The sequence below is a fragment of the Electrophorus electricus genome, chromosome 16 (genome assembly GCF_041902795.1).
Source record: "Electrophorus electricus isolate QZ-2024a chromosome 16, ASM4190279v1, whole genome shotgun sequence".
Taxonomy (NCBI): domain Eukaryota; kingdom Metazoa; phylum Chordata; class Actinopteri; order Gymnotiformes; family Gymnotidae; genus Electrophorus; species Electrophorus electricus.
The window spans coordinates 20,707,219-20,729,033 of record NC_137512.1 but is presented as its reverse complement, the minus strand read 5'-3'; the positions used below and the strand labels follow the sequence as shown (position 1 = coordinate 20,729,033).

Genomic DNA, 21,815 nt, shown 5'->3' with positions numbered 1-21,815 from the left:
TAATACGTGGTTATTTATTACAGCCGATGCACTGCACCAGATAAGCCTGGTGCCCTTGCTGCAGTCTTTCAAGGTAATGACAGACAAAAAAACAAAAAAAACCCCCTAAAAACCCAACAACAACCCACAATGCCGAGCAACCCACAATGCCCCTGACTTCCTGAGCTGATTTCACTTGCGGCCGGTCTCCGTCCTCTGGGAGGCTTCGGGACATAATGTAGCGTTATTCAAAAGCGGAAAAAAAAGGATGTAGCTTGGTGACAGCTGGTGTAAATAACATCGCATGTGTGACAGAGGACGCTGACGCGCGTCTCCGACAGCTGAGCGGCCCTCTACATCAACGGCGCGGCTCGCGGAAAGCTCCGTCCATAGCATCAGCATTAAGATAATCGAAAAATTAGTGCTAATGGAATAAATGTGGCCTCGGCAGCATGGCTGAGCGCTATGCAAAATGGCTTGTCTGGATCGCTTACCCCTGAGCGGCGCAGGGAGGCGGGTCGTATCTCTGCGCCAATCACGTGCCTAATCTAGATCTTAATTAAAAATGGTAAAAGCAGCAGTGTAGGGGATCTTTCGTGCTCTTTCCCTGTTCTTGTCATGCTGCGGAATGCCTTGTCATGTCCTGACCTTTAGAAGAATTTTTCCTCTGCCAGAGCGGATATACAATCACCTAGACTGTTGCTACCAGCATGCATAAATCACAATTCTGGCCCTTGGAATTACTTCATTACAAGTGAATGCGTTGGGATTCACGCCATGGCCATGGTGTAAGCTAAACACAGCAGACTGACAAACATGAGCTAACGCGGCTGTGTAGATGAGGTCCTGAGGAGCTACTGCCCTGCACAGGGGCAGGTGTTGACTGTCCTGAAGCGCCTGAACCGGCTCATGAAGGACTTGGAAGGTAGCTGATGAACTTGACCCAGGTGCGCTGGAGAAGGAGAACCTCAGGGTACCGGGCCCCAGCACTGCAGCCGCAAACCTCGGCTCCGACGAGATCCCAGCGAGTTGCGGCGAGAGCCTGCATCGAGCATGCTCAGACCGTTCTTTCGGGTCTTCTCCGAAAAGTCATATGAGGCAACGCAACGCAACCAATCACCGGATGCGCACGTTTTTTTGGGTTTTTTTTTTTTTTGTAGAATTTTGTAAAAGATCCCTTTCACGTCCGGCGCGTCCTCGCGCGTTTCGCACTTGAGCGAATGCCGGCGTCAGCCTCCAGTCACAGTCTGGTTATCAGTCAGAACTCGCGCTCGGTGCCAATGGCCCGGGCACTCTGCAGTCTCAGAGGGTTCGTGCCGGGCCCTCCGGCCGCATCGGCTTCCGTGGCGGTACGGCACGCCGTTTCAAAAGAACGCCGCTACCCTCGCGAGGCGTGACGATCCGACACGGCTGTACATTGGGCCGCCTTTTTGTCCTTTTCTCCCGCAAATATGTGCGAGTCTTATTCAGTGCTCCCCTTTATGGCTTCTGCTGCATTGCCTTTAGAGAAGAAAGCCTGTGAAAATAATCATTTTTCTTACTCCAAGATGACTTTAGATTTAATTCCACTAACGCGGAAAGCAATGGAAAAGAAAAGCTTGCGTCAGAGTACATTACCTATAAAGGACGTCAGACCCTTTAGTAATACTGGATCGAAGTGCAATTGGTTTGAGAAGCTATAATCAGAATAAATAGGTAGTTTGTGTGTTGTTCACTGTAGGGTTAGATATATGTGACTAAACCGCACTTACTGTATGTTATCAAACTGGAGTGGAGACAAGAGATGTGAATTGTGTGTCCTTTAAGGTAAGATGATAAAGGCCCAAACTAAATTTTGCATTAGCAACAACAGTGTGCAGATGAATGTGCTACTATAAGCAACAGAATCTCCACACGCATACAAAAAATAAATAAAAAATCACCAAGGTCTCGGTTTCGCTGAGTAATAGCAATAAAGCGCCTTTTTTCGTAATGAAATCTCGGACTATCCGTATGATCCCTAAAGCTCCGCAACGTATTTCTGAAACAGCGCTGCCAGACTACGCTCCAGCCTGCCATTTGCACGTGGCTGTCCTGTTTGTCCCGCACCTGTAGGCCATGTCCTCCGCCAGGGCCCTAAATGTGGTCACAGCGCACGAGCTGGCTCTTTATTTGTGCCTGCTTGTCCCTGTCGCATTTAGCTCGAAGCGGCGTGCGTCAAACGCCCGGGCACAGCCGCTCGCGAGGACCGGGGCTTTGACCCTACTGCTGCCAGCCGAGTGGGCGTGCGCTCAGGCACCCGCGTGGGAAGAAGCCTGCCTCCTCTACCGGGTCGGTCGTCATCTGGCTCAAATCACTCATTTCATATCTCTTTCTCTCATTCTCTCTCCCTCCCTTCGCCCCTCACACGAATTCTCTCTCTCTCTGCACCGAACTCCTTCCCCCTCGCGCCCTGTGGCCAAGACACACTCTGTGCGACATTGTTTCATATCTGCTGGCATAATGACTACCCTGCTGGGATGAAACATCTTTTCCTATTAGAGGCAGAAGGATTACGTGGATTTAGGCCTATTTTACGGCATTCCCCATTTTACTTTCAACGGTAAAGCAATTTGGTGAATACGGAACATCTGGTCAGTCTAAGAGAATATGGAAATCCACTTAGAGCAAATTAAAACAAATGGGGGACTGGGTAATGATTTCATAAGCAATTTCCTATATTATTATTTCTAATACTTTACAAAGAAAACAGATTTTGCTCTCCAGTTGTCATATTCATCAGTCATATGGCACTAGAAACAGCTCAAGACACTCAACACGGCCACATTCCTGAAATACAACTCTGTGGTTATTTAAGGATTCTTTTAGGGAAAAGACACCTACGCTCATTTGTCCAGTTACCTTCCCCCAGCCCAACACATCCTCTTAACCCTAAATGAATTAAGCTCTTATTAATTATGCATTTCATTATTAATTATTCATGTCATTGTTCACATGTGAAGAGGATTAGTTATCAATCTGCAAAATGACTTAAAATATATCTCTTAAAAAGGAATGGAAATGGTCCCTTGAAACAGTCAAATGCAAAAGTGATTATTCAAACAGCCCTGACACATTCTAAGAGTTCTAAAAACTTAGAGTAAACATATGGCTTAATCTCTCTTACAAGACTTCATTAGTAACATTAGAAACTACTTCAAAATAATTCACTTCAGAGTAAGAGAGCTAAACAAATTCGATCAGATCAGTTTCTGAACCAAGCATGAGTACAGATACGTGCACGGCATAATTCTGTTAAGACATCCACAGTAAACATTTCCAAAACACTGATTACCAATGTAGAAAAGACTTAAACTTTCAATACCCAACACGCATAAGGAGTTTGGATATTAAATATGAAATATCTGATAAGTGAATGCATGTTTTGACAAAAGGGATTTTCAAACGAAACTTTATGTACCAGATTTCTAAAACTTGATGGTAACTGTGCTATGTCATGCAAAAGGTGTGACACGCTAATTAATTTCTATTCATAAAGTTACCAGGGCGATAATTAGCACACTGTGGTCAATTTACCGTTGCAGTAAATTCACCTGTGCCCAAAGAGAAAGCCAATCAAAATCGACATGTAAATATAGCCATACATATTAAAGAGCCATACATATTAAAGATGACAGGCTAACCCCAAATGTGTTAAATAAAAATTTAATGTGCTTGTAATTTTCATAAAGATGGGAGCTGCGTGGTGATGCTGAGCTGATGACTTTGGTATTTCTTTAAATCATGGCGGAGCAGCAAAACTGCATCTCTCCCCAGTCTATGTCTGTTTATAGTTCCTTCCACTAACACCTACATTTGCATTTCTTATGGCAAAGGTTTGTGTTATTCTGAGAGCCTGCTCAAGCAAGTTTGCAACAATTGCAAACTACTCGCTCACTCCAGATAATCCAAATCCGTGTTTTTTTAATAGTTTAATTATCTAAATGGAAACACGTGCACAATTTGTTGATGTGTGACTGTGTTGTTTACCTCCTGTCAGACATGGGTGTGAGTCCCAGGTAGGGTGGCTTCCTTCAGCCTACGCTACAGTGACCAAAACATTGTTAAAGAAAAGATCATCCAATCCACATCGACTTCTTAATGGGACATTTACCGCTGGACCGGTACAGGTGTGATTTTTTTTTTTTATGAATCGGTAAAATCATATGCAAATGAGGACAGAATACAGTAACGCCATATATCACGCAAACCGTAAAATATGCCGACAATCCACGTTTATGAATGAGAAAATACAGCGCTATTTTCTGTTAATGCTGCGATAAATCTGGCAGTAGGTTTTATGAATTTGGCAATATATTTCTTTCTCTCTCTCTCTCTCTCTCTCTCTGTCTTTCCAGAAACATAGGCCATATCTGAAAGGAAAGGCAGGCTCAAACAGCCCGCTACAGGTGATCAGAAAGGCCAAGCCACATTTGTATTCCAGAGGTCTGATAAAAAAACACAGTGGATGCTAGCAGAGTAGAAAAATAAACTGGACACACTGACATCTCTATTCTAAACAAGGAGCTGTGGAAGAAAACCCTGAGACAGGCAAAAATCCCTCCATCAAAGCCTGCATTCTGGGAATGATCCGAGCCCTGGTTTAACACAATGGAAATGGATTTTCAATATCCTGTTTGGGCTGCAGGACTGGAATTCCAAACGTCATTTTCAGGACCAATTTGGCATGCAAGATAAACCACATTCTTACACTGACTCACTGTAAGTAACATGAAATAAAGCCAGTCTAAAGGCATATATGCATCAAATCTAAAGGCATATATGTACAGTCTTAGTGGTATGCATAACATTTTCTTGGTTTTAAATATGCACATTTCATGAAAAAGAAAGTCAGGATTGGAAAACAAGGACCTGCACAAAGGATCACATCTGTTTAGCCAGATCATTAGCCAGCAGGCTCACACTTACAGGCTGAGCACTCACAGGTTACTTTGGACTTCTTAAGAAACTGCATGCATCAATTATCTCAGAAGCATTGCAGAGATTTAAAGAGCGACGTGTCACTTTGCACCGAATGTGCGGTAACTGAAGTGGTAGCTGCTACACTCGCTGTGACATTTGAGGCAAGTATCTCCGGGAGGGAGAGAAGATAGATAGATAGATAAATAGAGAGAGAGAGAGAGAGAGAGAGAGAGAGAGAGAGAGAGGCTGCAGTAGATGTCAAGAAGAACAAAAGGAGCTCATTGGCTGCTATTGGCCAGAGGCAGAAATTTCTGCCTCATTGTAAGGATGAGAATAGCGCAGTGCAGAGTCCTCTGAATCTCTAATAGCACATTTTGTAGCTGCATGAGCCAGAGTGCACACAGTATCTGCAAAAGGAAAACAGACAATGGAGAAGTAAACCACGACTGGAATAAAAGGACCACTGCGTGAAAGCGCCCAGATTCGGGCCCATTCAGCGCTGCCTTCTGGACTTCTGCACAGTCAAATCCCCAAATGCCTGTATTTATAGGCTTTGAGGCACCTTCTGAAGGCTGAAACGCATCTTGGTACTCAGCCAAACCAAGATGCTCGTCTTTATGTGTGACCCTCAGTCGCTGCAGCTGTGTTGGAGTCTGCCAACCCAACGGTGGTGGAGTCTGTACTCCGTGAAAGCGTCCAGGTTCACGAACAGTGCGTTAATGCGTCTCCCCTCCCCATCTACTCTGTGCATAGACCCATTTCATAATTGCAGTAAACACTTTTAAAGGAGTTGTCTCGTACTGTATGTAACTTCTATTAGTTCAACAATGGCAGTCACTAGGATACGCATAATTACTTAGTACTGCAATCATAACAAGCTATTGCGTAATTGTAAATACAGTTATAAAGACGTATCTGACCAAGAAGACGCCAGCATTTGTTTTACGACCACTTGGACCTCATTAAAGACTCTTACAGTCAATGTTACAACACATCATACTTGGATGAATAACTCGTGTCATTATCGCACAAGTGCTGCAGCGCTTTGATGTAAAATATTAACGAGACTTCAGCGGTGCGCTTGACACTTTGGGGCTTTGTCTTGTGGCCATCATTAGCAACGTGGTGCAAACATCACCGCCTTTACAAAGGTAGATGTGGCTGCGATGCTTCCCATGACTCATACTGTTATGGGCCCTGAGGCACCTTCTGAAGGCTGAACCTTAGCTTGGTGCTCAGCCAATCGGACTTGCCCATCCTTACAGGTGACCCTCAGCTGTAGCTGCTGTTACCTGACATGCCAGGTTATTCTGTGCGTCTGAGAAGGGTGAGACGTGCGCAGTTGCTCACGGGTGAAGTACAGCTCTATGGCGGACCCCGATAGCCCAGTCTGGCCCAGCTCGGTTCGGTCCCAGTCCCACCCGCAGCCAAGCCCTGCCCACCCCAGCACTGGAGGCCGTGGGCCTGCCATACCTTTGTTCATGTCGATCAGCTGCTTCTTCTTCTGCTGACGCTCCTGCTTTTCACGCTCGGCTTTCTCCTTTGCCATCTTGGCCCTTTTCACTTTCTCCTCCATCTCCCTCTTTTTGTGATTTTCCTTCATGGCGTCCTGGGAGGGAGAGAGAGAGAGAGAGAGAGAGAGAGAGAGAGAGAGAGAGAGGCAGACTTTAGCTGTGCTGCTGCTCACAGTTCTCCAGCGTGAGGCGTCCACTGGAGACGCGGGACTAAACTAGGGGACCTCCATCACTCTACAATGACAAACACTCCACATGCCAGTGGAAGAATGCAGTCGGGAATACGCTGTGGTGAAAACGCACACAATAGCCGCACAATAGCCGCACGACAGCAGTGAGCTGCCGCGCTGAGCTTATCGCAGGCACTCAGCGTTTATGGGCCGAGAGTGTGAAAGCGATCGGCCACTTCAGTCAGAAACTGTTGTGCGCTGTTGACAGAGAGAGAGAGAGATTGAGGCTGAAAAGGAGAGAGCAGACAGAGTGTTGGGGGGGTGGGGGGAGAGACAAAACAGGTATTGTTTGAGACCCTTATCGAGATAAAACTTTACAAACGCCGGAGACGACCATGCGACCGAGAGCCTGCTCCACGGGTGCGCGCAACGTGCCTGCGCTGATCCGAGGCGAGAGTGTGGTGAAGCTGTGGGCGCAGGGCGAGAAACCTGACTCTTCCCCACCCTCCACTCTCTTAAATGTCACGGAGGTGTCAGGATGGATGAGGCAACAGAGAGTAGAGCAGCGGTTGGAGACATGCCCGGGGCGCGGGGACGCAGGGCGGGGGATGGGGAGAGTGAGAGGAGGACAAGGAGAAGGTATAACCGCACAACTCCTCCTTCCTCCTTCAGAGGCGAGCGCGGGCGGCCTGCTTCGCGGGCGCGCGCGTCGATGTAATGACGTCACTCCCCTATGTGTCCTGTCTCACCCATGCACGCAGGGCTCAGCATCCCTGGTGGGGGGATTATGATGAAGGCGTAGAAAGAGGAAGAAGAACAGCCCCTGCAATAGCAGTCTGCAGTGGAGTTATCTGAAAGGTCAATAGCAATGGTCATTGGATCCTTGATGGAGAAATAGAAAAAAAGAGAGAGAGAGAGAGAGAGAGAGATAAAGATGAGAAAAAGAGAGAGCGAGAGAGAGAGAGAGAGAGAGAGAGAGAGAGAGAGAGAGAGAGAGAGAGAGAGAGAGAGAGAGAGAGAGAGAGAGAGAGCAAGAGATAAACCCAGACGTGACGCAGTGATTGGAAGCTTGAGCCATGAACTGAAATTATAGAAAAGAAGCCTCTACTAGTCTTTGGCTTTTCAGTTTTAATCACGTAATGATCATCTCTCAGCCTTTGGTCAGGTGCAGGCATATGTCCTGTCCTCTCATTTTCCCTTTGGAAAATGTATTCATAGCCATAAAATTATTCCTGTTGCCACTTTTTTTTTTTTTTTTTTAATAAACAAACAAGCAATTCTGATTGCAAACACGATTACACAACATAATTATCTTATTCTGATCAAACATGCAAAAATTCTAATTGCCATGGCAACAAATGTGCTTTTTCTCTTTTGTATGCACTGTTTGTGTTCTGCCCAGGGCAGTGTTTATGATCTTATCAATTTTCTTAATTGAGTCCTACAGTTTAGAAGCTTTCCATAAGATAAACAAATCCCTGACACATTCTCAAAGCCTCTCAACGTCAACTTCCCAACCAACGCCGCAGTCTGCGCTGTCAAACGCAATACATCAGTGCCATCTAAAACTAACACAAAGGCCACAACATATTACCACTGAACAGGAGCTGGCACCCCAAACGATTCTCACACCTAAAGGTTGGGTTTAGGGATGCCAAAACAACTTGTGCATCAGTACCTGACTGGAATGCACTAACAGAGTGACTGACAGTGGCTCTTCTATGTTCAGAGTTTGTCTCAGACAGGATGCTTCGTTAATGTCGCTTACAACCCTTGGATGGTTTTCTAAACAAATCAAAGCCCAAATAAGACAAAAAAATGACACTCATTTTGTCTTTTGTAAGTCCCCTTTTTTGGCATATGCAGGTTTGCGCGTAGGTCTGTAGGCACAAACATTTCTGCTATGTCTGTGATGACCTCACGCAAATAACGACCACCCTGGGGTCAAGTCACCACTCGACGGGCGTGAGCGGAGGTAAACCCTCCTGCCTGAGGACCCTCATCGCCTGCTCGCGCCGAGAGTCCACAGGGAACCGAAACATCTCACATTCCACAATCTCCACATCTCACAATCTGCCACCTCAGACGCGAATGCTCTGGTGATGGTTTTCAAAAGTAGCCACGAGGATTATCCCAACATACTGACAGGAGTGGAACTCCGAACATCAGCTGGGAAAGTTAGGGCGACTCTAGCGTTGCACGGGTACTACTGTGCCCTGTTGATTTGGTAATCGCTGTGATGGTAGTTATTGCTTTCATCCACGCATGCACTCGGGGACCCCCCAAGCACCTCCGGCCCGTCGGTGCTGCTGAACGATAAAGAGAAGGAAGACGAGGGGGAGAAACCAACCCTAATATCAAGAAAAAGTTAAAAATAAACACACAAACGAGCTCTTCAAAAAATGAAACAAACCAAACGATTCCCAGCTTGATCAAACTTTTTCCTCAGCGAGCAAATTTTCTGGAGAAAAGACAAATGACGGAACAAACAGGACAAACTGAAATCCCCAGGAAGTCCTCAGGTTGTCAGCGGTGGCCACTAATCGATACGTTAAGGCAAATTAGGTCAGATAATTGTGTTTGCACACTAAATAATCCAAACTCATTAAGAAAGCTGATTAGAGAGGGAAAAGCTTCCCTTAAAACTCTTTTGCTTAATTAGTCTACTCAGGGAGGGATGCTTAAAAACAGCTTCTTGTTGATGAAGATAGTCCTCTGTCTGTCTTTCTGCTTGTCTTTAGAGGACAAGCCGAAATGTTCAAACATTTCAGAGATATAGGGTTGGACGTCAGCCACGCTTGGGTTGAAGACTCCCATCCATATGCTAATTAAAGCCTATTAATTTCTCTACTATCACTAATTCAAATGCAGAGGGTATAGCACTGTTAGCATGGCAAACTGGATCTTCTCAGCGTGAATCCTCCTAAACTTCAGAATGGCTTTCATGCGGCGGTGAAAACAGCACGTCTCGCGAGGTCCTGCTGCTTGCTTGTTCGTCTCTTTCCTCTCATGGTGGCAGGACCAGGTCTGTGGCGCGGATGGATTTTCCGAAGGGAGCCGCATTTATCGGGGGCTTTGCTCGCGTACGCCGGCCTGCCAAACGACACCGGCGGATGGACCGCCTCCAGCGAGCCGTCGGGGGGTGCGCAACTGGCTAGGCAGAGCGCACGGCAGGACATCTCACCACAGGCTTCCTGCCGCGGAGGGCACTTTGGCAGGGCCTCTCATCAGAGCGGCTCGGCCCCGCAGCCAGTACGGACAGGTGCAGAATTCCATTTCTGGCGGCCACCGTGTCAATAATTCACGAGCACCGGTTGGATGTTCTGGACACCTGCGTGTATATATTTCTTTCGCATGCTCCTGGTCTCCTGCGGTGCATCTCAAACAGGTGTGTGAGGTTCTACCATTCAGAGAGAAAAGGCTTGTTGTGATTGCATTCAGGTTGCAGAAGGAATGTTCAGAACAACTAGCAATGTAAATGGAGGGGGGGGAGCGTTCTGACCCACATGGAGGAAATTTCCTCCCGCCATATTTCAGCTCTCTATCCAAATATTAACGTTTCCGTTAGTGATTAAAGCAGGGACGCTGGGTTGCGTTTAAAAATTCAAACGCAACCGGCTCTCTTCAATAAGGCAGCGATTTGCGCGACATCGATCAAGAACGGAAGATGGCGACCAATAACTCAACGATTCATCCCGGCAAGCACGCCGACGATGCAGGCCAGAGGCAGGGCGTGCGGCCTCTGGCGCAGAGCTGTTGCAGAGGGGGTGACATGATGCTAGACCACAGTCTCCATCACCAACCCGTTAACGTCCCCGCACTACGCCCGCACACCAGCCCGCGGCTGCACCGCGCGAGGTGCCCGGCTCGATGGCTGAGTCATAGCCACGGCGCTGCGTCTAAGCTCTGCGATTTCTCCCTACATTATTAGGCTAATCAGTGGCGCAGTCAATTAACGAGCGAGTCTGTTGGTTCATCCCCCATCTGGTGCTCTCTGATAAGTCATTAATATAGTGATATTCATCCATAGCCCGTGGTACGGATTACATGCAGGATTGGGATTCGCTCCTCCTCTCGCCTTCTTCCCGTCGCACGCACTCTTCTCTTTAGCACTTCAAACGTCACGGCACATCAAAAGGAACGGATGGGATGTTGGGATAACCTCCACGTGCACCAAACTTGACTCTCACAGATACCGAAAAAAAGAAAAGCAGTTAGTTAATTTATTTTTTAAAATGTGTGTGCGCGCGCGCGTGTGTGCGTGTTTCTGTGCGTGTTTCTGTGCGTGCGTTTCATCAGAACTGACAGGCTGTTTTTCTATAAAACAGATACGTCATTCAGACAATTTAACATTCCCCAATACCGGTCATATCTGATGATAAATGCTTATGTCTGGATGACTCAAAACGATGATGCGATGACTGTAAATATGTTATGGCTGAAGGAGTGTCAAGGAAAATCAATCAGAGAATTTAATGAGGTGTCTATCATGAATATGAATTTTCTTAGCTAATAACCTCCCTGCCAAAGAATGACAATATCCATTTGCCCATGATCCTGGGTCAGCACTCTGGTATATGAGCCTAAAATAAATTATGTTATATATATATATATGTGTGTGTACACATACATATACACACACACACACACACACACACACACACACACGTGTGTGTGTGTGTTTGATAAATATGTGCCTGACACATTCTCAATACATACAACCAGAGCTCACTCATATACTGCCAGCCATAGCCAAGCAAGCTTCATTATAGCCCTGGATCCTTATAAAATAAGAGAAGTGGGTCTAGAGTGTTTGAAAAAACCCAGAGAGATCAAGAGCAGAAGCAAAAGGCCACTGCGAGAAGAGCCTGGGTCACGGCACCATCGGTCACACGAAGGCCTAATGCAGCGGGAGTGTCCGTGCGGCTCCGTGCAGCCGGACCGGGCGCTTTCTCGCCCATGCAGCACTGAACTTTCAAATCATTCGTCACATATTCATGAAGAGCGATTTGCTTGGAAAATTAATTTATTTTCGCACATTCCTTTTTTTTTCATAGCCATGCAGAGCAGAGTCCTCGAGGGAGTGCCTCGTCGCTAGACTTTGATCAGAAAGGTGGGGGGGAGGGGCTATGGTGCTCTGACAAGTCGTAAATACCGTTCACTGGAATGGATTTAGGAGACTTTGAACATACCTCCTGGACATAATGTCTTCACCGACACATTTAATCCCCCTCCGACCCCTAAGCTAGTAAAAGTTAAGATATGTGGTACGGAAACACTTAAATGAATGTTTAGGGAATTATTTTTCCCCCGGAGTACGGCTTGGCATCATTTGGAAGCGTTAATGGCTGTACCACCCTTATGTCTCCTGATTTACCCCAAATCACCGCGTGTCTGTGTAACAGCAAGAGCTACATTTCTTTGCAAATGGAACTTTGCTAAATGTTCAATCAAATCGAACATTTGAATGTTTTGCAGTTAAACAAATGTATATTACGGAGCAGATCCTAATGGCATGTAAAAAAAAAAAAAAATCACATGTCCATAAAAATAGATCAAATGAACATAAATACTTAAAATGGTCAGTCCAAGCCATTTACTTTAAGGACCTTAAATATTTTAAAAGGCCCAGACTCCCAAATGCATTAAACATAGATGATAACAGGTGTTAAAAGATCGGTGTGGCAGGACTTGAAGCTCACATAGCTCACCAAACCCTGCCTAAAACCGAGTCAGGGCCTCGAAGAGGGACCACTCTAGATTTCAGACACACGCTGCTGTACGCTAATGCGTTTAAAGGATAAGAAGCTTGTGGGGCTTCTTTTATCAGCATGGAAGGTACATGCCCAGTGATACATTATACATTCCATTCTCAGCAGTTTACGTACGCTTTAATCTGCCACATAGGCTCATTCTTCCATGGGCTAACCAGGCTGTCAGGGAAATTTCTGTATCAAGGGTGATAAAATAGGTTAATTCACCCACTCTTAAGGCAGGCTACATCAGGAAGTCCCTGCTTAGGATAATGGACTGATGAAGAGGGAAAAAAAAGGGAAAATCTACCCATTATCACAGTCTATTAGAAGAAGCTTTTAGAACAGACACCTGTAAAGTAGAACCGACTGGAAAGGAGCAAACCGCTATTCGACACTTAATCTGAGGTGAGGAGTGTACACTCCGTTTTCATTCAGCTGTACAGAGCTCTGTGGGGAGAAGGGCCGTGCACGGAGGACGGTAATGCGTTTACGAGCGCTTTTAAAGTCCGGCAGAGAGGCAGGAAGGAAGAGGAAGATGAGAGAAGGAAGAACACGGCGGCTAATGCACTCACCATGAAGAGGGTGCGGAAGTTGGCCAGGTCCCCGAAAAAGTCCTCGATGCTGATGGTGTGGGGGTCGAAGGCGAAGTAGCTCCCCAGACTCTCGTAGAGCTTCTGCATGTTCTTGTGCATGGTAGAGAGCTTCTCGTACTGCTCGCGGGAGTACTTGGAGAAGCCGTGCGAGGGAGCGCGGTTAAGGTAGAACGAGCAGGCACCTGGAAACGCTGCGCAGTTAGGCGAGTGCACGCCGGGGAGGCCAACGCTGCCTTTCAGTACCCGCTTCGGCTCATGGCGCACTAATAGCCACGGACGATGAGGGAGAGAGAAGCATTTCAGAGTCTCGGGGGCCGAGACCAGGAGCGGTAAGGAGCAGTTGATTGCAGTCATTGTTCTGTCGCTCTTTGCACTGAGGGCAGGGTCAGCGCGTGTGGAGCCCCGGAGAAGCGTGTAATTTACTGAGCACACCAAGACATGTCCTTTCTCTGAATGGTTAATGACAGCTCCTGCCACTGATATGTTCTCACTGCTCGCTGGAAATGCATGGAGCACACCCGCTCTCGTCAACTACACACACTCAGACAAACTTTCTCCGAACAAAACAAACCAAACTAAACTCTTAAGATACAAAACACCGCCATTTAACCAGGCAGTCTGTTATATATGTGAAATGCAAATATGATTCTATTATTCAGGCATGTGACACTCAATATCACCAAAGATGCAACCAAAGATATGTTCTGTGCATCAAGTAACGGTATCGCACTTTACCTCTATCTGCACATAAAGCTATGCGTGCTATCACTGATCCACAGCATCCACTGGCAAATCCCAGAATCACTTACTTTGTTGTAGTGACTGCACCTGAGCTTTTTTCAGGGGTATTTAACATGGGTCTGAGTCTTTAGCAGGGAAAAGGAGCTAGTATGGACTGAACCACTGGTGTGAAAAAGACAGGAATAGGCGAGTAAAGTGCCACTGTGCGTGTGTGTGTTTCATTGCATACCCACACTGCCGCACTGGAGACCAACTGGGCCAAGCTTGTCTCTTATTTCCACATCAAAGAAGTGTCACACTGACAGATGCTGACAAGCATTGTCCTACAACAGTGGCAGCTCACATCTTTCTGAAACAACATCTCTCCATCGCCTGTCTCCCACTCCCTGTCTCACTCCTCTCCTGCCCCCTAAACAGACAGACACACACACACACACACACACACACACACACAACGAGTTAAGTAGATACAGGTGTATCCATTTACTACTTCAAAGCAAACAGGGCTTGCCAATTTAGATTCATTCCCCCATCTGTCTTTAAAGGGTTAAGAGAACACAAACTCTCTCCACAAAGTGCTTTATTTCACACACACTGAGGAGCAGATACAATCTGTCTGGGTTATCATGTTTAAGAACACATCTATGGGAGTTGGTGAATTCCATATGGACAGGTTACACATGTTAACTACTCAACATGGTAGTGCAAAATAACTGCATAATCTCTTTTCCACTACATTTTCCCACTACATATATCCTGCTATAATTCCACAATTTAGCTAACAAAATGTCATTTGAATTCCTAGCCAGAGTGTAACAAAGACTTTCCCGGTCCTGAAAGCAGATTCCGCCGCAGCCACAGGTAAGGCCTGCCATAAATTACCAGCTCTGTTTACCTTTGTGCGTGCGAGAGTTAATAAAATGGTGTGCGATCCCTTAGGCATGGCCAAAAAGGCCTGCTTAATAAATCTTCCCTAACCCACTTCCATTAATGTTTATCTAATGCTTTCCTGTGTGTCTCGGAGCTGCGCCTGGAGCTGTGCGGCCAGGCCGCTTTTAGCGAGGATCAGCTTTATCCTCTCACCCCAGCGCCGGAGCCTCCCAGCCAATCCGCACGCGCCGCCGGTCCGGCCCCGTGGGCCAAGCTGGACTGGAAGGCTTGCCAGTCACTGGCCTGTGTGCTTAACAGTCTAGCAGTCAGGACCTCTCGCTCCGGCTTTAGAGAGGTGGGCCTGGAAAGGTGTGTAGGCGTCAGGTTTGTCGGGGCGGATTTGTGGCGCACTAATGGCCTCTGCCGAAAGGCAGACGGGGAAGGTGAAAGGAGAGAGGAGGGGGAGAGAGAGAGGGAAGGAGGAGGAAATGATAATCAGCTCTGATGTGGTCAGCCGGTTCGGGCGATCCGGATGGCCGCTGACCAGATGTGGACAGGAGGGAGGGAACATGGCTGGCGTTTTTGCGACGGCGATGCACTCTGTGTTTCTGAGCCAGGAGGAGGTGGGCCGGGATCTGATCTGTTGCGGTGATCGGGAAACAAAATGGGATCGCACTTGAGAATTCGCTGCTGTAAATTCACCTGCTCAAAGTTAACGCGCATCACCGGTACCTCCGTCTGACTCCTAATGTCCTCGACATAAACCCTGCTAAGAAAGGCTCAGCCACGGCGAGCACCGTTCACGGTAAAGGTTACAGCACATGACCATCCGTGACATGAAAAAGCGGTCATGTAGACGAGTGAGAACTGAGAACTGCAAGGCTGAGCAAAACGCTCCCCTAATCATACAAGAAACGTAGTATACTGACCTGCAGGCGCACACATAAGTATAATACGGCCATTGGTGCGAGCTCACATGCCTTCCACCTCAATAACTGTTTGTTGTGTCTGTAATGGGAGAAGAAAACAATAAAAAAAAAAGGCCGGTTCATTTCACACAGTGAAAATAATTAAAATTGGACCAAATTGAATGTCACGGCACGGCGGAACTCTTTGAGGATTTCTGGACAGGATCCAAAGTAATTAACACAACACCTTGGATGGAGATCAGTGGCATGCCACTGGCAGGCTCGCTCTTCCTGCGTGGTGGCGCTGTCAGCCGCTGAACGCTGTCAGCACAGTCACGACTGTCAGCTAGCATCGCCCATGACTCCTCCACGTGTAATTATGCCTTATTGTGCATCTGCCTAAGCAATCAGCGTCTGAACAAATCATAAACTTTCCCCGTTCAGATCTCGTTAGGAAAATGGTGGGATTTTAGAGAGCAATCTTCTGATTAATGGTCCATCATTGACTGAAATTTAAGCCCAGTGTGCAATGATTTGAACATTAATTATAAGAGCAACGGCTGAAACCCTTTCAGCGAATGGGAGAATGGAGGAACGCAAGTGTGGCAATGAAGTTGATGAGGGCTAAGATTCCGATTACCCGTTTTTGTAGAATGGTGAGGCATGGCAGTGTATGGAGAGGAAAGGAATGGATACACTTTTGTGCTGATACACGCATTTTTTTGAGGAAGAATGGGACAAGTGCAGGCTGCACATTGATTGTTTCTGCTGAGCCTGAAATGAATAAGGCAGCGTGGCGGGTTGATGCAGCATTGCAGTGGATAGTGCAGAAGTCTGACACAACCACAGAGACACACAGAGCTGAAGAGCATATTCTCTGAGCTCTGCATCTCTTTATATGTAACCTTTTTCTCAGACCAATCTAAAAATCCACAAAGCTCATAAGCCAGACACGCACGCACGCACGCACGCGTTCAGTCCCGCACACACCAACAATTAAATGGAAAAGAAATGTTTTAGCTCTGTGGCCTTCCTCCGATCTCCGATTCTCGCAGACCTCTTACCAGTGAGAGGAGCCGACAGCTGCACGTAAGGTTTGCATGCCGATCGGCGTCAGGCTCCGTGGCAGGAAGCAGGCTGTATTCCACAGCCCCGCTCCGCCCCCACGCTGCTGGGGGTGCCATTTCACCCCCCGTACACAGGCTCGTAATTAAAGCCCTGTGCCCTGCACTCAGCCCCGCCGGCCCCTCCGTGACGTGTCGACAGTGATGGCAAAGTGGCAGGTAGTTGAATCGCACCCTCTCCCCGCAGCCAGAAGGGTACGACCCCGCATCTCATCGGGCGCGCCGTCACATCGGCACGGGGATCAGCTCCTCCCCTCCTCATTTGAAAAATTAAAAGCGGGATTCGGAGTCAATTTCACCGGTGATTTAGTCCACATCCCTGCGTATGAAATATTTACGCGCGAGCGAGACGGCTGCTGACCTTCACGGGTCTCTTTCCACTGTGGGAAGCCACAGCTCAGTGAAAGTACAACCACAGCCCCCCACTGAGGAAAAAAAACAAAAAAAAGAAAGAAATACCTTGTTGCTTTTGGGTTTTGGGACCAAGCGAACTGAGCGGCGTCTTAAAGTATTCAACATCATCTTGGCTTGAATATCCGCTGGCTACAGACGAATTTAAAGAGACAACATTCTGGCTGGGCTAGCAGGCGCCTGAAGGCAGGGTTGTCACGGCCTCGGTCTGGAGGACCTGCTGGAACGTCTCTCTGACGGAGAGAAGACAACGGGAGCGCGGGGTGTTTACGATCCGGACATCGCAGGAGCGCGTCTCAGGATGCTCGGCAAAAGGTCATCTGTTGTGTTTGTGCCGTCAGCTGGTCCGGTGTCAACGGCGTGCCGGTACACGCGTTCGGTGCCGGGTGGGAACAGCACGCTCACACCCGCGGCGGCCTACACGCTATAACCGCATCTCGGCACATCGCTCCGGATCCGTCGTAGTTGACTATCTGCCACTTCCCAGAAGGATAAATTCGTGACTTGAAGAAAGGAACATCTTTTTGTTTTGTTATATAAAGCAGAAATTTGAGTGACTTTCCCATCTCACATTCACATTCCTTAATTAAATTAGGATGTAGCACGATGAATAGCACTCCAAAATAATGTGCATACACACACACACACACACACACACACACACGTATACATATATGGGCGTGGGTGGTGTGCTAATGTGGGAATGTGGGTAGCCTACATCTCCTGTTCCTCCAGCTGTGTAGGTAGTTCCTCTTCTCTTCCAGCCTTTGCTCAGCATGACTTCACCTGATAGCAATTAGGTTTATCACTGCTAACAAACTGCACTGTGATTACACAAATTACACAAATGGATCCAGTGATTGTATCTTACAGCTGCTGAAATGAGAACAACTGCAGGCTTTTTTTTTTTCATTTTAATTGAAAACCACAGTGGCATACAGCAGGCTCTTCTGGGAGAGATAGGGAGGTAGACGCGTGTGTGCGTGTGTTGGGAGGGGGTCGCTAACTATACGGAGGCATTCACAGCAACCCGGGAGGAAAGACTAGGCAAGCCAGGGAATCTTGCATCATGCAGCTATGTGGAAGACTTGGCCAAGGGGCTGTGCGCTTGTGAGCTGCGTGGCCAGGCAGGCAGCGCTGTTATGGCACATTGCAATGCTTTAACCTCTTTAAAAGTGATGAATTCTGAGGAGGCTCTGAAGCGCGCCTGCGCGCACCCGTCCTCGGGAGGGCGGTTAATGCGTCCCTCTTGAACATGCTTTTAATCAAGACCAGGAGTATTTTCCAGCGTGGTCCCCACTGAGCTGGCTTTGAAGTCTGCCTCTAGACAGCGAGATGCTTTAAATGTCAATAGAGGCTATGCTCTGTTTTGTTGGATGATATAAACGTTCTGAATGGACAGCCAAGCTAAGCACTTAAATACTCTTAACATTTAAAAAAAACAAAACACCTCAATCGATGCAGATCACTTTTTTTGGCCATGGCAGATATTCTAATGAGGACCAAACACTTTTAAAAGAGCAACTAATTTGATCAGGCTGCCAACTTGTTCACAAGATGTTGCAGCCAGTACACGAATGCTGAAAGATTATTATGTTTGTTCAATGAATGAAAGAGACAAGTGGGGGCGGGGGGGGGGTGAGATGAAGAGAGGAGCAGAGCTACATGTAAGGACTGGAAAGTATTGATTACAGAGTAGTTCCCAGAATTCTGGGACAGGAAACAGCTTCATTCAGTAGCATTATCCTCAGTGCCAGCCTGGCCTGGCTGTGGGGTAAATCAGCGCTGAAGGCGTGAGGGATCATTTCAGATTCCACAAGCCCATGAATCCCATTAAAACATGCTCAGAACGGATTCCTTTGTTCTGTGCTCATCTTACTGAAATGCCCAGTAACGTTCGGCACAAAACTCAACCCTTACGGAAGGACCTAAATCGAGGTAAAGCTGAACACTCGTGCCATAATGTCAAACTGCGATACAGTAACGTAACGTAATTGTGCCAAGCGATAAATAGCTCGGAAACAGTCGCAGTCAGCTGCAGAATGTTCTTCCCATAGAAGGGGATGGACAGACGTTATGAATAGGGCGTTTGTCATGCGCGGAAGCTCTCTCTGATTAGATTAAGTGCAGACATGATAGAAATGAAAATCATATTTACGGTACACGATCATACATCTTGCGTGGATTCCATGTCAAGACCCGGGAAAGGGAACATGCCGAAATAATGAAACCATCTCCAGCGGAGACGACAAGGCACAGAGACTATTTTTAGCAAATTAATTTAAGGCTCTAAATAATTAACTGATAATTATCTGGCAATCAAGTGTAAGATGAAATGATCTCCCGGAGCTTCTCCGGCAAGGCCACGGAGCTTTATCGGGGACGTAGGGCCACGGTCTGCAGCTCTGATACTACGGCGAGGCACACCGACGGAGGGGAGAGATACGCGCACGCAGAAGACAAACGGATTCACGGACCATTAATGTCTAATGAGCGGCGGAACTCCTGGCACCCGCGGGATGTTTGTTTGTGCCACAACTGAGACGTTAAAAGCCAGAGCGGCCCGAGCCGCATGGGGTCTGACTTAGTGCTCCAGTCTCTGCCTCTCCCTCGCTCGGTCCCTCGCCTTCTGACAGCGCCGCGGCTAGAGGAGCTCTGGCATGGTCCCGGCAGGGGCCTGGGGAACCCCCTAGGCTTCCCGACACAGCTCGTGAAGGAGAAAGAACTCCAAGGCCATAGAACGATGAGCGCAAACGTTCCCACGCGTGCAAACGCCGTCCCTTTTGGGGCGCGGGCGAGCGGGTCAAGCGGGCCAAAGATGCATGGCATGACACAAGCAGGCCCCAACTCTGCGCCGAAGAAAACAAACAAACAACGACAAAAAACTGGGGCAGCAGCCGAAGGGGCATCATCCTGCCGCCCCGCCGCCCGGACGGGGCCGGGCGCCGGAGCGGGGCTGAGAGCTAGCGTCTGCCTGCCTGTTGGCTGCGGTTAGGAGCTGACGGCAGGGGAAGAGGAAACGTTCCTGGCCCAGATAGCTCCGCTCCAACCCCCGAGAAGCGGCGCGAGGAGGGAAACAGCGTTGACAGCTGACGAATTGCCCCAAGCCATGTGTGTTTGGGCGCCGACTTGTGAAAACCAAAGCCTCTTGCTTACGATGTCCCCCTTCAGCTTCCACCTGCCTGCCCGGTGCCTCCCCCCACCTTCCATCCAGTTAAACATTGTTTCACCAGCATATTCATGCACAGCCAGCTGTCACTCTAAGTGAATCAATCTGTCAATCCTTCGATCACTCTGTCACTCTTTTCCCCTCTCTATTTCTCCTGCGCCGTCGCGGTGGCTGAGATCCAATTTCAAAACACTGTACCTGCTCGGCGCTGGCGAGTCTCAGAAACACGCAGGAACAAATGGGAATGTGGGATGCGACCGTGCGCCGCACATCTGACGGGCTGATTTCAATATCAAAAAACAATAATAATACAATAAATAAATAAATAAATACAGATAGTTCGTTCAGACACGCAGACACACACACACACGCGTACTGCCTCCAACCCCCAAACTTTTTTTTTTTTGCTCCAAAAAACACAATAAGGATAGAAGTATAACTTGTTGGACACATGACTCGTGTTTGCATACACCGTCCTTTTCTGGGTGTCTGGAAACACAATTAACTGGGCTTTTGCGATGTGTGCAGTGTGAGGCTGGCTTGACAGGCTTCCGACCCCCTACTGTGCAACCTTTTAGAAAATCAATGCAGCAGCTAAACGTAGCTCTCTTTGGAACCACAGCATCCACCCACCAACCAGAGCATAACAGCACAAGCAGATAAATAACCACTTGCTAAACATAACTACAAGAGACGTCTACAGGTATCAGCGTGAAGAAATCATATTTGAGAACTGTTTTATGCAAAATAATTTTGTTACGTTTACTCACAAGTTAAAACCGAAACGTCTTTTTGTTAAAGAAGGCTGAGAGTGATTATCAATCTGTTCTGGAGGTGGGAAACATGGTCGATTGATCATGCGTGCCAGCGGGGACGTTGTCGTGTGAGTGGGCCGAGCCACGTGTTGTGGGTGGGCCGTGTCGTATGTCGTGTGAGTGGGCCGAGCCACGTGTTGTGGGTGGGCCGTGTCGTATGTCGTGTGAGTGGGCCGAGCCACGTGTTGTGGGTGGGCCGTGTCGTATGTCGTGTGAGTGGGCCGAGCCACGTGTTGTGAGTGGGCCGTGCCGTATGTCGTGTGAGTGGGCTGAGCCACGTGTTGTGGGTGGGCCGGGCCGCATGCCGTGTGAGTGGGCCGAACCAGGCGGCCCGGAGGTCACAGGGCCATGTGGGGCACGGGAACGCCTTTTTTAAAGCCCGTTTTGATTTGGCGCCGGTCATCCGGGGCGCTCGGGAACGTTGATTCATGTCGAGAGGATCTCCCAGCATCGCCGGCTTTGCTCATTAACGGTAACTGGCGCCGCTCGAAGCCTGAGTGCATTAACCCACTTCCTTTTATAATTACCTCTCAGCAGCTTCTAGCCCCGACCCGAGAGGGGTTACTCACACTGGCATCTTTATATTGCGGTAATGTTACATAATCTCTGTAAACTGTTTGTTCCCTTGTCTAAAAAGGTAAACATTAAGAACCTCGGCACTGAAGGCAAGAAACCACGTGCCTCAGTAATGTGAATTTAATGCTTAAGGTGAAGCACTATGCACTTAGACATTTTTCTGGTTTATGAACAGGTTCAGCAGCTAAAAAAGACAAAACGCGTTCGCACGCGGAGGCTTGAGGCGTGAGTGCCCAGAGCAGTCAAGC

General features: G+C 47.9%; 1 protein-coding gene across 10 annotated transcripts in view; it reads right to left on the bottom strand.

Annotated features, from left to right (window-relative positions):
* The window catches only part of diaph2 (diaphanous-related formin 2), a 354,700-nt gene that overhangs the window by 64,054 nt on the left and 268,831 nt on the right, over positions 1-21,815 (bottom strand). For all 10 annotated transcript variants that reach the window (XM_081698444.1, XM_081698443.1, XM_081698445.1 and 7 more), the window contains 2 exons: positions 12,933-13,098; positions 6,394-6,529 (listed from right to left, as the gene is read on the bottom strand). In XM_081698444.1, coding sequence (XP_081554570.1) covers positions 6,394-6,529; positions 12,933-13,098 — 302 coding nt within the window. The remainder of the gene's footprint in view (positions 1-6,393; positions 6,530-12,932; positions 13,099-21,815) is intronic.